Source organism: Hemitrygon akajei, chromosome 4 (genome assembly GCF_048418815.1).
Source record: "Hemitrygon akajei chromosome 4, sHemAka1.3, whole genome shotgun sequence".
Lineage (NCBI taxonomy): Eukaryota > Metazoa > Chordata > Chondrichthyes > Myliobatiformes > Dasyatidae > Hemitrygon > Hemitrygon akajei.
Window position 1 is genome coordinate 28,724,577 of NC_133127.1, and position 17,856 is coordinate 28,742,432.

Genomic DNA, 17,856 nt, shown 5'->3' on the forward strand with positions numbered 1-17,856 from the left:
TCCGATTTCCAAGTAACTGCAATAGCGCTTTGGCTACTGCCAGTGCAATTTTTATAAATTCTTTCTGATATTTATTCAATTTGGGTTTCGGTTTTATCCCTTCAATATCGCCTAGTAAAAATAATATTGGATTATGTGGAAGTTGTGTTCCAATAAAACTCTTAAATTTGTCCAAAAAGGTTGAATTTTAGAACAAGACCAAGTAGAATGTAAAAAAGTACCGATTTCTTGGTTACATCGGAAACACTGATCGGATAAATTTGGGTTTAATTTATTTATTTTTTGTGGTGTAATATATAATTGATGTAAAAAATTATATTGCACTAATCTTAACCGGACATTTATTGTATTTGTCATACTATCAAGACATAGTCTTGACCAATTTGTTTCTTCAATTTTAATATTCAAGTCACTTCCCCATTTTTGTCTTGACTTATGAACTCCTTGTTGAATTGCCTGTTTTTGAATCAAGCTATACATACAAGAAATAAATTTTTTAATCTTTCCTTTTTGAATTAAAGTTTCTATTTCATTAGATTTCGGCAATAACATTGTTTGACCTAATTTTTCTCTTAAATAAGCCCTTAATTGGAAGTAACAAAAAAGAGTGTTGTTTGATACTTTATATTTATTCTTTAATTGATCAAATGACATTAATATACCTCCTTCAAAACAATCTCCTATATATCTAATCCCTTTTTGAAACCAATTATATAAAAGTTGATTATCCATTGTAAAAGGAATAAGTCTATTTTGAATTAAAGATCTCTTTGCTAATAAAGATTTCTTTGTCTCATCATCAACATTTATCTTATTCCATAAGTCAATCAAATGTTTTAATATAGGAGATTCTTTCTTTTCCCGTATCCATTTAGATTCCCATTTATATATAAAATCTTCTGGTGTATTTTCTCCTATTTTATCTAGTTCTATTCTAATCCATGCCGGTCTATCTTTCTCAAAAAAAGATGCAATAAATCTAAGTTGATTTGCTTTATAATAATTCTTAAAATTTGGAAGTTGTAACCCTCCTAGATCAAATTTCCATGTCAAATTTTCCAACGATATTCTTGACATCTTACCTTTCCAAAGAAACTTCCTCACATATTTATTTAACTCTTGAAAAAACTTCTGGGGTAGTTGTATTGGTAGTGATTGAAATAAGTATTGTAGTCTAGGGAATATATTCATTTTTATGGTATTTACTCTATCTACTAATGTTATTGGTAATACCATCCATTTATCAAGATCTTCTTGAATTTGTTTCAATAATGGTAAGTAATTTAATTTATATAAGTTCTTTATATCATTATCAACTCTTATACCTAAATATTTTATACCATTTGCCGGCCATCTAAATTGAGTTATTGATCGACATTGACTATAATCTCCTTTAGTAAGAGGTAAAATTTCACTTTTATCCCAATTTATTTTATAACCTGATATTTTCCCATATTCTTCTAATCTATAGGATAATTTATGCAACGAGTGCAATGGGTTTGTTAAATAAAGCAGAACATCATCAGCAAATAAGTTAATCTTGTATTCTTCCTGATTAACTCTGAAACCCTTAATATCTGGGTCCATTCTAATTAATTCAGCTAATGGTTCTATCGCCAACACGAATAAAGCAGGTGATAATGGACAACCTTGCCTAGTTGACCTTGTTAACTGAAATGGTGTTGAAATTTGACCATTTGTCACTACTTTAGCTTTGGGATTAGTATTTAAGGTTTTAATCCATTTTATAAAAGATACTCCTAATCCATATTTTTCCAATACCTTAAATAAAAAATCCCATTCCAATCTATCAAATGCTTTTTCTGCATCTAAAGCAACTGCCACACTCATTTCCTCCCTCTTTTGCGCCAAATGAATTACACTAAACAACCGAGTTACATTATCTGCCAATTGTCTATTTTTAATAAATCCTGTTTGATCCATATGTACTAATTTTAGTAAGTATTTAGATAATCTGTTAGATAAGATTTTTGCTATTATTTTATAATCAGTGTTTAATAAAGAAATAGGTCTATATGATGCTGGCTTTAAAAGATCTCTATCTTTTTTTGGCAATACTATTAAAATAGCTGTCGAAAAAGATTCTGGAAGTTTATGCGTTCTTTCCGCTTGATGTATTAACTCCATAAAAGGAGGAATTAATAAATCTTTAAACTTTTTATAAAATTCAGGCGGAAAACCATCTTCTCCTGAAGATTTATTACTTTGAAGTGATCCTAGGGCTTCTTCGACCTCTTTCAATGTAAAAAGCATATCTAATCCCTTCTGTTCTTCCGTATGTAATTTTGGAAGAGTTATTTGTGATAAAAACCTTTCTATCTTGACATTATCATTTTGTGATTCTGATTTATACAACTCAGAATAAAAATTCTTAAAAATTTCATTAATTTCTAAAGGTCTATAAGTAATTTTATTTACTCTTGTTCGAATTGCATTTATTGTTTTAGAAGTCTGGTCTGTTTTTAACTGCCATGCAAGGACCTTATGTGATCTTTCACCTAGTTCATAATATTTCTGTTTAGTTCTCATAATTGCTTTTTCTGTTCGATATGTCTGAAGTGTATTATATTGTAACTTCTTATTAATAAGTTGTCTTCATTTTTCTTCTGTCATATTTCTTTGAGATTCTTTTTCTAATTTTGTAATCTCTTTTTCCAATTGATCTATTTCTATCATATATTCCTTCTTAATTTTAGAAGTATAACATTATCTGACCTCTCAAATATGCCTTCATTGCTTCCCACAATATAAATTTATCATCAACTGAATGTGAATTTGTAGCCAAAAAGAACTGAATCTGCTTTTTCATAAAATCACAAAAATCTTGACGTTTTAGTAATATTGAATTAAATCTCCATCTATAAATTGATTCCTCTTTATCTATCATTTATCATTGTCATTATCAAAGGAAAATGATCTGACAATATTCTCACTTTATATTCCATATTTTTCACTCTATCTTGAATATTCGTTGATAATAGGAAAAAATCTATCCTTGAATATGTTTTATGTCTATTTGAATAAAATGAATAATCTCTTTCTTTTGGATTAATTCTTCTCCATATATCAATCAAATTTAAGTCTTTCATCAATGATAGAGTTAATTTTACTACTTTTGATTTTGTGACAACCTTTGTTGATCTATCTAAAACTGGATCTAGACAAAAGTTAAAATCTCCACCTATTAATATTTTGTCATGTGCGTTAGCCAAATTCAAAAAGACCTCTTGTATAAATTTTACATCATTTTCATTTGGTGCATAAATATTCATAAGAGTCCATAGTTCTGAAAAAAATTGACAATGTATAATTACATATCTCCCCGCCGAATCAATTAATACATTTTGTATTTTAATTGGTAAATTTTTATTAACCAAAATTGCAACTCCTCTCGCCTTTGAATTAAATGAAGCTGCAATAACATTTCCAACCCAGTCTCTTTTTAATTTCTGATGTTCTATGTCTGTTAAATGTGTTTCTTGTACAAAAGCTATATCTGTTTTCACCTGGTTTATTCTTTTGCCAAACTGGGATGAACAATTGTTGTCGTTCATCCATGCGATCTTTAAATACTTGCCATTGCATATCCACCGTCAACCCTTTAAGTATCATTTGCCAGTCTATCTTAGCTAATTCACGTCTCATACCTTCAAAGTTACCCTTCTTTAAGTTCAGAACCTTTGTTTCTGAATTAACTATGTCACTCTCCATCTTAATGAAGAATTCCACCATATTATAGTCACTCTTACCCAATGGGCCTCATATGATAAAGATAAACATATGTTTATCTTCTGAACAACTTCTGGAAGTTAGTGATTAATTATTATATCTAGTGCAAATTATGGTTTAACAATTATGTCCAAATTAACTAACTCAACGTGCACATCAGTTAATTCTCAAAATGTGAATGTTGGCAACAAAGCTATTACTTACTTGTCAATTATAAACCTCTGCCTCAAAGAACCATTGAACATAAGTTTAAAGTAATAAAGTACTGGTAGCAAAGACAATACAAGGATTTATTTTTAAAACATAGTTAAATAGTTATCTGGAAAACAATGTTGGAAGGGCAGATTTAAATTAAGCCCTTCAAAAAGGTAACTGGAGTGAAGGCTAACTGGATGCCTCTTATACATAGCCACAACAAGCCTAATGAGTTGACTATTTCCTCCTTTGCTGTTATAATTCTATGATCCCAGTTGCTCAATGTGGCATTAAGCACAGTAGCTTTCCTGAACCACAGCAGTCTGTGAAAATGTTGAAGTAAATGTTCCTACAAATTGTTTGGTAGAAGCTCATCATCAAGGCAACAGTAATTATGCAACACACACAAAATGCTGGAGGAACTGAGCAGGTCAGGCAGCATCTATGGAAAAGAAGAAACAGTCAACGTTTCTGGCCGAGACTCTTCTTCAGGACTCATGTCCAACTTGTTCAACTAGTGTGCAACTTGCAGAGGATCTTGAAAGTGATAGTGTTCCTGTGACCAACTCTCCATATCCTCTAGTAATATAGCTGTAGCCACTGTATTGTGGCTGTACAGTACAATACATAAATACCAAACTTAGATAAACTAAATTATGATATATTGAATGGCTGGCTTATTAAGTCAAGGAGAGAATGGTTAAACTCCCTCTTGCTAGAAGGCGGTTTTGCTTGATAAGCTTAAATGAATTTTATTTGCCACTTACCTGCTCCAAGCCAGAATGTTGTTTGTCAGTGATAATAGTAAACCTGATTCCGACCACCTAAGCACAAGACAAACCAGAAACACATTCTGGCTCCTCTCTCAACCCCTGCTCTTCTCTCTAGCCCATCACCTCCCTCTGGTGCCCCTCCTTCCATTTCTTCCATGATCCACTGTCCTCTCCTATCAGATTCCTTCTTTTTCAGCCCTTTTCCTCTTCCATCGTACATTCCAAGTTTCTCACTTCACCCCCTCCCCTTCCTCCACCCATCCACCCTCCCCCCACAAGGCTTCACTTACCACTTGCCAGCTTGTACTCCTTCCCCTCCCTCCACTTTGTTATTCTGGATTCTTCTCCAATCCTGATTTAAGGGTCTTAGCCCAAAATGTCAACAGTTTATTCCCTTCCACAGATGCTGCATGATTTGCTGAGTTCCTTCAGCACTTTATGTATACATGTATACTTTAAGAGTATTTCAAAACTTATTCCTTTATAGAACTATTTGTCTGTGCTTAAAAATACAGAGATAGCAATTAAAATGCATCCCAAGAAGGATTATTATAAAATCAGACAATCTTTGTCTTTTCTGCTGTAGACTGGAAATGCACAGAAAAACTACTATAGTTTGTGAACAGGTATCCTTTCAAATTCTCAAGATTTCTTTCTTCAAGACGACTGGTGAAGCTTCCTTCTAGCTGACTGCACAACTGTGATTAAGGACTTATTCTGATAAATACACTGTACCAACATACCTAACAAACATAGATGTTGCCTGATCTGCTGAGTTCTTCCAGCATATTGTATATGCTACACTGAGCTATGGTGTTGTCTCCATTTGAAATAATGTCATTACATTCATAACCTTCCAACCTGGGGGAACTGTTCTAGAATCTAAAAAACTTTTGGTTGGTAATAGCCACTGTCTACATTGCCATCATCTTAAAAGCCCTATTATGCAAAGTTAGCAGCTCCTGGAGGTTAATCATTTTTTAGTTCCATGATTTTCTCCAATATTCTTAAATATTAAATAGCACCAATTTCTAATGCTAATTTCTTATCAGACCAGATATTCTTCACTATTTACAGCAGGTTTTCACCTGTGAAGACTAATAATAAGATTGTTTAATTTCTCTCTAACTTCTTGTTATAATTTATCCCAGTTCAGCCAATAAGCAGCTAACATTAACTTAAAAAAACATATTAAAAAGGAAAATTTAGGTAATGTTAAGGTGCCTGTGTTGAGGATACATCATGGCGGAAGTGTTGCTGCTTATCTGTATTGATCTCTTGGCCAGGAAGTCAAGGGAGGTGCTGTCCAAGCCTAATTTTATGTTCTCATTGGATTACACTCGGATTCTACTTCCTCCTTCAGTTGTATTTTTTTTTAACTGAAATTATAGCTTACATTGGACTTCAAAAGTTACACTTGCCTGGAGAAGATCTGTTATTCGGTCAGGGGGGCAGTCTGCAAGATTTAACACCAAATGGCAACCTTTAAGTTTTGTCAAAAATATGGATGCTGAAAAAAATATTTGAATGTGTAAGGTGCTCTATCTTTATATGTACACTAGGTATCTATTTTTGACTGGTCTGGCTGGTTCTGTTTGTTCTTGGTTATTGAGGGGTGGGCGGGTTCTTTTTGTAACTGGTATAAAATGGTTGGTTGTATTGTAACATATGTTCTGTTATTTTTCTTTATAAAATACTTTGATTAAAAAATGTTACACTTGCCCAATGTTATCAGACTTAAGTTCCAAAAGACATATAAAGGAAAACAATGAAGAACATCTTACTTTTAGAGCTGTCACTGTATATAACAAATGAGCAGCATTTCCCAACCATTAAACATATAGTGGGAAAAAGAGATTACCCTCCTTGATAAGAGTAGAAAAATAGAGTAGAAACAGATTCAGAAAAAAAAGTTTTTAAAAATGGTCATTACAAGGATTAAATACAGGGATGCTCCAAAAATAATAAACTTATTTATTCCTTGCTAATCAAGTCAGCTATCATTCTGTAGGATCTGACAGTAGTTAAGTCAGCAAATACAGAACCACAATATCTTGCAAGCTTAATTAAGGGTTGCCCTATGGTTCATGCTCACTCTTATTGAACCCACACGAGAACAATGGCTGTGTGTAATAATTGGTTCATTATTGTCATCTGTACTGAGACAATGGAAAAACTTGATGTTGCACACCATCCATACAGATCATTCCAAAACATAAGTACATCAAAGTAATGCAAAAGAAAATATAATGTTACCATTACAGGGAAAGTGCAGCAAGGATGAACAAATAATGACAAGGTTGATTGACAAATGAGAGTTCATCAGGTACAAAAGGCGCCACGGTTAGCGCGATACTATTACAGCTCCGGACACTGGAGTTTGGAGTTCAATCCATGCATGCTCTGTAAGGAGTCTCTGTACATTCTCCCAGTGGAATGCATGGGTTTCTCCTGATCCTCCAGTTTCTTCCCACGGTCCAAAGAAACACAGGTAGGTTAATTAATCAATGTAAATTGTCCCATGATTAGGTTAGGGTTAAATCGGGATTGTCAGGGGTTGCTAGAAGGGCCAGAAAGGCTTATTCTGCACTGTATCTCTAAATAAATGAATAAGCAGAATCTGCTCAAGAGTCAAAACAGTGCCATGGGGGGGAGGGGGGTGCGAGAGAGAGAATGGTGAGAATGGTTGAAATGAGAGCGATCTTTGATTATGATGGCTGTTTTCCCTGAAGCAGTGGGGAGTGTAGTCAATGGAGGGGAGACTAATTTTTGTGGTGGATTAACTAATCTGGGTCCACAACTTTCTGCACTTTCTTGTTATCTCGGACAGAGCAGTTGCCTATCTGGATAGGATGCTTTTAATGGTGCATGTATAAAACTTACTGAGGGCCAACAGATACATGCTAATTCCTTAGTCCTTCATCTTCTGAGGAAAAAGAGAGACTGGTGTGCTTTCTTGGCCATAGCATCAATGTGGTTGGACCAAGACAAGCTATTGGTGATATCTACTCTAGGAACTTGAAGCTTTTGATTATCTCCACCTCAGGAGCATTGACTGAGACTGGACCTGTGCTCCAGCCTACTTCGTGCAGCCAAAAAACAGCATTTTTTTTGCTTACAGTGAGGAAAGGGTTGCTTTCTTGACACTATACCACTAGGCTATCTCCTTAGTGTACTCTATTTTGTGTCTCAAATCCAGCCCACTGATCTGGTGTAATCTACAAATTTATAGATGGAATTAAAACAGAATCTCATCGCACAGTAATGAGCATATAGGGAGTTAACAAAGGGGGTGCGGGCACAGCCATGCAGGGTAACAGTGTTGAGGAAAATCATGGCGAAGATATTGCTATTCTTACTAACTGTTGTCTGTTGCCAGGAAGTAAAGGATCCAGTTGCAGAGAAAGGTGCTGACTCCAAGGTCTAGGAGTCTGGAAATACATTTACTTGGAGTTACAAAATTGAAGGCAGAGCTTTAATCAAGAGGAGCAATTCACTGTAGGTCTAGTGGACAGAAAGGACATTTAATAATCATAAGATCATGTAACTTGCACCAAAGTAGTCTAGATACCAGGATTAAAATGCTGGAAACAGAATATTTCTCTGAATTCAATAAGTTCATGAAAGATAATTTGTTACACTAGTCCACTGCCATGTAAAGAAATCTGCAGCTCCAATGTAATTAGCATTATTAGTAGCAACTTCAATTACATGATGACCCAAAGCAATATCATAAATTACCCATACAAAACTTGGAAGTGAACGTATACATACAAGTTAATTCTGCAGGATGTGAGACAGGAAAAGAGTTAAGTGAATAAAAGAATAGTGCAATGGAGACAAGAAAGACTGCAGATGTTGCAAAACTAGAGAGAGAGAGAGAGAGAGAGACACACACACACAGACACGCAGAAAATGCTGGTGGAGCTCAGCAAGTCAGGCAGTTTATATGGAAATAAATAAATGGTCAACATTTCAGTCTGTTGAGTGTTCATTTCATTCTATAAATGCTGCCTGATTTGCTGAGTTCTAGCATTTCATATGTAGCTCCAGAATCAGATTTATTATCACCGGCATGTGACGTGAAATTTAAATTAGCAGCAGCAGTTCAATGCAATACATAATCTAGCAGAGAAAAAAAAAATAATAAGAATAAACAAGTAAATCAATTAGGTATATGGAATAGATTTTTAAAAACGTGCAAAAACAGAATTACTTTATATTTAAAAAGTGAGGTAGTGTCCAAAGATTCAATGTCCATTTAGGAATTGGATGGCAGAGGGGAAGAAACTGTTCCTGAATCGCTGAGTGTGTGCCTTCAGGCTTCTGTACCTCCTTCCTGATGGCAACAATGAGAAAAGGCCATGCCCTGGGTGCTGGAGGTCCTTAATAATGGACGCTGCCTTTCTGAGACACCGCTCCCTAAAGATGTCCTGGGTATTTTGTAGGCTAGTACTCAAGATGGAGCTGCCTAGATTTACAACCTTCTGCAGCTTCTTACAGTCCTGTGCAGTAGCCCCTCCATATCAGACAGTGATGCAGCCTGTCAGACTGCTCTCCACGGTACAGCTATAGAAGTTTTTGAGTGTACTTGCTGACATGCCAAATCTCTTCAAACTCTTAATAAATATAGCTGCTGTCTTGCCTTCTTTATAGCTACATTGATATGTTGGGACCAGGTTAGATCCTCAGAGATCTTGACACCCAGGAACTTGAAGCTGCTCACTCTCTCCACTTCTGATCCCTCTATAAGGATTGGTATGTGTTCCTTCATCTTACCCTTCCTGGTCCATAATCAGCTCTTCCATCTTACTGAGGTTGAGTGCTAGGTGTTGCTGTGGCACCACTCCACTAGTTGGCATATCTCACTCCTGTACGCCCTCTCGTCACCACCTGAGATTCTATCAACAATGGTAGTATCGTCAGCAAATTTATAGATGGTATTTGAGCTATACCTATCCACACTGTCATGTGTATACAGATAGTAGAACAGCCAGCTAAGCACACACCTCTGAGGTGCGCCAGTGTTGATCGTTAGCAAGGATACGTTATCACCAATCTGCACAGATTGTGGTCTTCTGGTTAGGAAGTTGCAGAGGGAGGTAGAGGACCAGGTTCTGCAACTTCTCAATCAGGATTGTGGGAATGATGGTATTAAATGTTGAGCTACAGTTGATGAACAGCATCCTGATGTAGGTGTTTGTGTTGTCCAGGTAGTCTAAAGCCGTGTGGAGAGCCAGTGAGATTGCGTCTGCCGTTGACCTATTGTGGCAATAGGCAAATTGCAATGGGTCCAGGATCTTGCTGAGGCAGAAGTTCAATCTAGTCATCACCAACCTCTCAAAGTATTTCATCACTGTCGATGTTAATGCTACAGGGCAATAGTCATTAAGACAGCCCACATTATTCTTCTTAGGCACTGGTATAATTGTTGCCTTTTTGAAGCAAGTGGGAACTTCCACCCGTAGCAGTGAGAGGTTGAAAATGTCCTTGAATACTCCCGCTAGTTGGTTGGCACAGGTTTTCAGACCCTTACCTGGTACTCCACCAGGACCTTCCACCTTGTGTTCTCCCTTTCAAAGTGTGCATAGAAGGCATTGAGTTCATCTGGTAGTGAAGCATCACTGTCATTCACGCTATTGGGTTTCGCTTTGTAGGAAGTATTGTCTTGCAGACCCTGCCAGAGTCATTCTGCATCCAATGTTGCCTCCAATCTCAATCAAAATTGTCTCTTTGCCCTTGAAATAGCCCTCTGCAAATCATACCTGGTTTTCTGGTACAGGCCTGGGCTGCCAGACTTGGATACACAAAAAGTTACAATGCTGATCGATCCTATTAAAAGGAGACATTTATGTGGCTGCTTTTTAGTATTATATATCAATGTTACATCAGTTATTAAGCCCATCTAATCTCACAGATGAATACAAAGGATCACAATGAAATATTTTGTTGACCTGGGAAGTTCTGCTCCTCAGAAAAATGTTTCTCCCTGAAACATTACTAAAAATGGGTATTATCACAATCATATTGTGGTGAATGCAAAAATTGCCACCTGGGTTTTCCACATTATCACAGTGACAACACTTATAAAGTGCTTCATCAGCCGTGAGAAATTTTGAAATTTCCAAAGCTAATGTGTTAAAAGACCAAGTGTTTACAGGTTTCTTTACATTTATAACATTTTCAATCAAATATACCTCAAATTTTTATGTGCTACAATGCAACTATAGTCACGTTTGGAAGGTCAAACTAGAAGGCCGAGTACAAAGTCAGAGGGAGGTGAATCTGTGGCATTTGCTGCCCTAGGCAGCTGTGGAGGCCAGGTCACATGGGTGTACTTAAGGTGGAGTTGAAAGGTTCTTTATTAGTCTGGGCATGAAAGGTTATGGGGAGAAGGTAGGAGAAAGGAATTGACAGAGAAAAGGATCAACCATAATGAAATGGCAGAGCAAACTTGAAGGACGAAATGGCCTAATTCTGCTCCTATGTCTTATGGTCCAAGGTTAACAGAAGGATTCTTAACAGTGCAGAAGAACAAAAGGATCTTGAGATGCAAAACCATAGATTCTCCCAAAGTTGCCACACAAGTTCATTTGGGTGATCAAGAAAGCAAATGGGGTATCGGTATTCATTAGTCAGGAGAGTGAATACAAGAGACATGAAATAATGTCAGAATCAGATTTACTAACACTGATGTGCTTTGAAATTTGTTTTACAGCAGTAGAATGCAAAACATAAAAAATTTATTACAAGTTTAATAATAAATATATCAAAAATAAATAGTGCAAAAAAAGATAGCAAAATTGTGAGGTAGTATTCATAGATCATTCAGAAATGTGATGAAGGGGAAGCAGCTGTTCCTAATATTATGTGTGCATCTTCAGGCTCCTTCCTGTACCCCCTCACTGAAGGTAATAATGAGAAGGCAGGTCCTAGATGGTGAGTGTCCATAAAGATGGATGTTGCCTTTCTGAGGCATCACCTTTTGAAGATGTCCTCGATAATGAGGAGGCTACTGCCCAAGAAGGAGCTGGCAGAATCTATAATCCTCTGCAGATTTATAAAACTCTGGATGAACCAGATTTGGAGTATTGTGTTTAGTTCTGTTTGCCTCATTATTGGAAGGATGTGGAAGCCTTAGAGAGGGTGCAGAGGAGATTTACAAGGATAGGTTCAGTGAGCTGGGGTTTTCTCTTTGGAGCAAAGGATGATGAGAGGCATCTTAAGAGAGGATAATGAGTTAAGAGACAGAGCAGACAGCCATCATCTTTCTCCCAGAGCAAAGAATGGCTAATGTGAGCAACCATACTTTTAAGGTAATTAGAAGAAAGCATGGGGGGGGTGGTGGTGAAAGAATATCAGAGGTATTTATATTATATATGAACACAGAGAATGGAAAGGGCATGGCATGCACTGCCGGGCTGGTGGTAGTAGCAGCAGATGCATTAGGGACATGGACTAAAGAAAGATAGAGGGAAGGATCTTGCAGCAGGTTAAAAGGTCAGCACAAAATTGTGGGCCAAAGGGCTTGTATTGTTTTATGTTCTATGCTGTCAGACACTTATCCATCACAATTTTACACCCATTACATTATGTGCAACTCTGCCATAGATGGTCCCAGACCCAGCTGTGAAAGGAGGAGAGTTGGGCATGAGGCTAGCAACCCCATCCCATAAAAACCTAGAGCTACAGGAACACCAACAGAAGCTCCAAAGACATGGGAGACCAAGGACAGCAAGATGATGTGCTGTACCTGGGGATGACTTGAAAGACTGGCCCAGCATAGAGGACTCCTGCGAGCTGCTATCAGTGACCTATGCCCCAGAAGGGGTAGTGAGCTTAAGCACGTACACTGTGTGTACAATACAAGGGGTATGGCTATTGTAAACAATGTGACCATGTTAGTAAATAAATTAATTCTACTTCTTGCTGGTAATTATGTTCTACCAAAGTGCCAAACCTACAGCTCATGAGACCCAACTAAGCCATAGAAATCTGACCCTCAAGGGCCAAGTCAGAGTCTCATTTAATCCATATGACCTATAATGGAACATGAAAAACATGAATTACTTTTCAAATTCTAGAAGCCATCTCTCAAGAGTGTTTTATATATTTTCAAAGATGCTGAACCACTTAATAACTTTCCTTATTTAATATTTCACACATTTTCTCCTGAAAAACATTTATTAGCCCCCAATTTTTTTTATTATAAAGTCAGTTGAAAATAGAATTGTACAGCATAGACTCTTTGTCCCACTGCACTTATTCTGACCCCCATGATTGTCCATATTAATTTGACTTTTCTGCATTAATTCATAAAGAAACTTGTCAACATCCTACATCTCCACATTTAAAATTTGCGTTCAGGTCCCCAAGAGCCACTCTTGCCTTCACAATTTCCCCTCCCCACTCTATCTTTATTTACATAAAACGATCTTTGGGTTTTGAACTATTACCCAATACATTTTTCATACTCCTTTAAATTTCCAAATACCATTTAATTTTACTCATATACCTTATATATATTTTGAGATTTATCTTGTCTTTCATTTTTTTTTTGCCTTAGCAAAACTATCTGCAGTTGGCCATCAGGTTTTGTCTGACATAGTTATGCCACTTTTCTATTACTGTGAGGACAAGACCACTCTGCATTGCTTTAAGACTCAATGACATTAAGTCATGTTTTCAACATTATTTTCAGCTTCCCATTTCAAAACCTTTATAAGAACATAAGAAATAGGAGGAGGAGTAGGCCACCTGGCCTGTCGAACCTGCTCCACCATTCAATAAGATCATGGCTGATCTGGACTCATCTCCACCTACCTGCCTTTTCCCCATAACAGTTAATTCTTCTACTATGCAAAAATCTATCCAACCTGGTTGTAAATATTTTTACTAAGGTAGCCTCCACTGCTTCATTGAGCAGAATATTCCACAGATTCACCACGTTCTGGAGGAAGTAGTTCCTCCTCATCTTCGTCCTAATTCTACTCCCTGTATCTTGAGGCTACGTCCCCTAGTTCTAGTCTCACCTACCAGTGGAAACAACTGTCCTGCCTCTATCATATCTATCCCCTTCATAATTTTATATGTTTCTACAAGATCTCCTCTCATTCTTCTGAATTCCAGCAAGTATAGCCCCAGGTGGCTCAATCTCTCCTCATAGTCTAACTCCCTCATCTCTGGAATCAACCTGGTGAACCTCCTCTGCATCGCCTCCAAAGCCAGTATATCCTTCCTTAACTGATTCTATAATGTTATATGAATTGAATTATAATCACTACCACAAAAATGCTCATTCAGTGATGCTCCTTCCATCTGCTTTATTCACCAAAATTAATACCAGAATTACCCCCCACCCCAGCCTCATTCCTTGGTACATATTGGCTAAAACAATTCTTCTGATTGCAACTTAGAAATTCTCCACAAGTCTGTCACACAGATTGTATGCCAATTAATAAAGAATATTTGGAATCCTCCACTTCAAGTGTCCCAGTGCTTTGGCATCTGTCATATACACTCAGTAGCCACCTTATTGGATGCAGCAGAGGAACCCAGTATGATCATCTGTTGCTATAACCAATCCACTTCGAGGTTTGATGTGTTGTGTGTTCAGAGACGCTCTTTTGCATACCACTGTTATAATGAGTTACTGTTGCCTTCCTGTCAGTTTGAGCCAGCCTGGCCATTCTTCTCTGACCTCTCTCATTAACAAGACGTTTTCTCCCACTGGAATTTTTTTTGAATCTCGCACCATTCTCTGTAAACTCTAGAGACTGTTGTGCATGAAAATGCCAGGAGATCAGCAGTTTCTGAAGTACTCAAATCACCCCATCTGGCATTCATTCCACAGTCAAAATCACTTGGATCATATTCTTCTACATTCTGATGCTTGGTCTGAACAACAACTATGTCTACATGCTTTATTCATTGAGATGCTGCCACATGATTGGCTGACTGAATACTTGCATTAACAAGGAGTACAGGTATACCCAATAAAGTGGCCACTGAGTGTAAATCTATCTTACAAAAGCATTTTAGGATCAGCAAAGAATGAAATAAAGGGAAAACAGAAGGCAAAGTTAAAATAACAAGGTCCACTTAAGATGCAGTAAATCTTACTAATGCATTCTTTATCGATTATATATTTTGCTGACACTCCAGAAGCATTTTCTTTCTTGATATAAAGTACTCATTGAGAATCTCAGTCGCCATGAATAAGCTTCCCTTTTATTCTTTGATCAGTTCCATTTCTCTTCAGTACAACTTTCTTCCCGTTTATAATATTGCCCATGTAGCAGGCTTCCCATGCAGCTGATAAATCCAAAGGAATGGCAGAGACCAATACAGTTTGGTATCAGCAGCGTCACAGGAGTTGTCAGTCAACATTGAACTCAATGTAGGACTGTCTTAGGGACTCCAGCTCCAGATTTTTCCTCAGGTTTTACTCCCAAGGCCTTCACCACGAGAGGGTATAGCCCCAAGGCAGCAGAGGTTTTCCTTCTCCTAGATGAGGTGAAAACCACAGCTGACGAGATCCATCTGCTCAAAGGTGCCAGTAACCTGCCTTTCCCCTTCTGTCAGTAGAAATGGTTCCACCAGGCTTAGTAGCTAACGCACATGTAAAGACCAAGAACTGAACTTGGTTGTCAGAGGCTACTTGAGACACATACCATTTGCAACATTTAATAGGCAGTGGGAGCTTTCTTATAACACAGTTTTGAAAACATAGTGCAATATTATTGCAAAACCTTAACTCAAATCACTAGACTTTGTATCAAGAAGGTGGCAATAATTATTAAAGAACGTCATCATCTGGGGCATATCCTCTTCTCAACAGCTTCTTTCCCTCCGCCATCAGATTTTGAAGTGGTCTATTCACACTATTTCATTATTTGATTTCTGAACTAATTTATTCTTGTAATTTACAGTAATTGTATACCTGGCACAGTACTGCTGCTGCAAATCATCAAATTTTGCAAAATATGACAGTGATAATAACCCTGACTCTGGTGTCTAAAATCAAAATGTCAAAAAAAAGTTAATATAAAGTTAACTACATACTACTAAAAAATTCATTCAGTGTGCTATTTCAAAGTGAAAACATTTTAGCTGGTATGAAAAATTCTAATCTGTTATACTTCCTATGAAGATCTTAATACTGTTATTGCAGAGATTAAAGTTACAATTCAAGTTTTTACAACCTGTAGACTAGTCTGCACACTGAAACAGATGACTTGCCAAGCCTGTAAAAGCCATCTTGTAATAAACACACCTTTTCCAATAGGTGCGCCAACGTATAATCAGTGTGCATACATGGGACCACACTCACCCTCGCACGAGTGAAATTTTAGATCAGATAATGTGCATGGTAATATCTCCAAAACTACAGTATCACTTCAATGGAATATGATGTAAAGCAGCTGTATAACACTCTGTGCTATTTGATCTGCGGATAGTGCCCAGTAAAAAAACACCGGCGCGTAAAGGTCTGATGTTTGTATTTTATAACATCACGCAGTTATCTCCAGCTGTAGTCGTTAGTCCAGCCATTAAATTTCGTACTGTGTTGTAGTGCAATACATATCACGTAGTGTAAAGTTCACACACTGAGTGAAGCTCTGATGAGAACCCAGGGCTGCCAGCGGTAATGCACTGGGGTCAAGTATACATCGTGGAGTCGAGGTGACAAACAGATCGGTCCCAGCACTATGTTCCTCAGAGTAATAGCAAAGTAAACAGACAGTATATACATGTTACATGTACAGGCCCGTGCTCAGTGAGGTTACCGCCGTGGCGACGTTGACTCACCACCGGTCTGGCTCAGCTCTTGCCTCAGACCGCTCGTGTATTCGATCAGCTCCTCCAGAGTCCGGTCGCAATGCTGCCCGTACGAGGTGAATTTCTGCAGAACTTTATCGAGCTCCCTCTCCACGTTGAGACATTGCTCCATTATAAGGCGAGCGAAAGGGAAGGGAGGAGGGAGGAGTAAGGGAGAGGAAACGAGAGGCAACCGAAGCTCGATGGCTGACCGGTCACTGGGTCCCGGCCCTGACTACACCCCCTCCCCCGGCCCGGACCAGCCTGGCTGCGCCTGCGCCGTTACCGCGATCCGGTCCGAGCGGCGCCGCGCGCCCCGACGCTCGCGACTGTTTTTGTTTTTCTCGAAGCGGCAGCGGCGACCTCGCGCAACAGGTGGAACCCAGCAACGGCACCAAACCGGAGGGGTGGGTATACATGCAAGGAACGAAACAAACCCCTAAACTCCACTGAATATCGGACAGGTTAACAACAACCCTTGTTTCAACTATTTTTCTATGTGTGGATAACATATGAAGGAACTATGTAGACCTAATGACACGTTTCAATTTATAACCGCCCACCGAACCTTCCCCCTAGTTTTCCCCTCCACTAGTGGATAGGACCGGAAATTGCGCACGACATTGGTCAGTGATTAGGTTTATTGAAGGGACGATAAAACATTAAATTAACAGCGAACCGAGGGTCGATTAGATCGTTTTAGTCTGTTATAGATTTTGGAATATTCGTTTAAAGCAGCAGTTGCGCTTGTTTAGATGGCAGGCCTCCTTTAACCTTTGACCTGGTTTCGCAGATTTATCTCTGTAGGGGCGTTGCAGCTTTGGTCAGTGCTCTTGGAGTCTGGTGCTATTTTAAATTTTGTCTCAAATGTTTTTAATTATTCCTTCACGTTCGGATTGGCAATGCTAAGAGTGTCCCTGAACTAAAGAGGTCAGTTAGTGAACCACATTGGGAGGTCAGACAAAAATACAGATCACTGGAAGAGGTCAGCGGGTTAGTCGGCATTCGTGGAGACAAAAGGGCTGAAAGGGTAAACGAAAGTTTGCCAGGATATAGCTGTGTAAGGGGTGGGGGGTATTTGGAATAGAGGCTGGTAGTGAATGTACGAGTGATAAGCCTCTCGTTAACTAGATAAACGTGGCAGGTGTCCCTCCGTATAGGTCATTAGTGAACTAGTAAAAGTTCTGCATCAGTGCTGGTTTCGTAGTTGCTGTTTAAAAAGCGGTACTTTTAAAATCCCCAGTATATTTGCATTTTAGTTCCTCAGCTGCTACAATGGGTTTCAAGCTCGTTTATCAAAATCAGTAGTCCAAAACTA

The 17,856-nt window shown here is 38.0% G+C and overlaps 1 protein-coding gene across 3 annotated transcripts in view; it reads right to left on the reverse strand.

Annotated features, from left to right (window-relative positions):
• LOC140726180 (E3 ubiquitin-protein ligase RMND5A) overlaps nucleotides 1–16,898 on the reverse strand; it is a 74,360-nt gene extending 57,462 nt beyond the window's left edge. For 2 of the 3 annotated variants that reach the window (XM_073042192.1, XM_073042191.1), the window contains exon 1: nucleotides 16,530–16,894. In XM_073042192.1, the coding sequence (XP_072898293.1) occupies nucleotides 16,530–16,671 (142 nt within the window). In that variant the 5' untranslated portion in view covers nucleotides 16,672–16,894. Of the gene's footprint in view, nucleotides 1–16,529 lie in introns of all 3 variants that reach the window. The other variant, XM_073042193.1, reaches the window with a different exon arrangement.
• Between the last annotated feature and the right edge of the window lie 958 nt (nucleotides 16,899–17,856).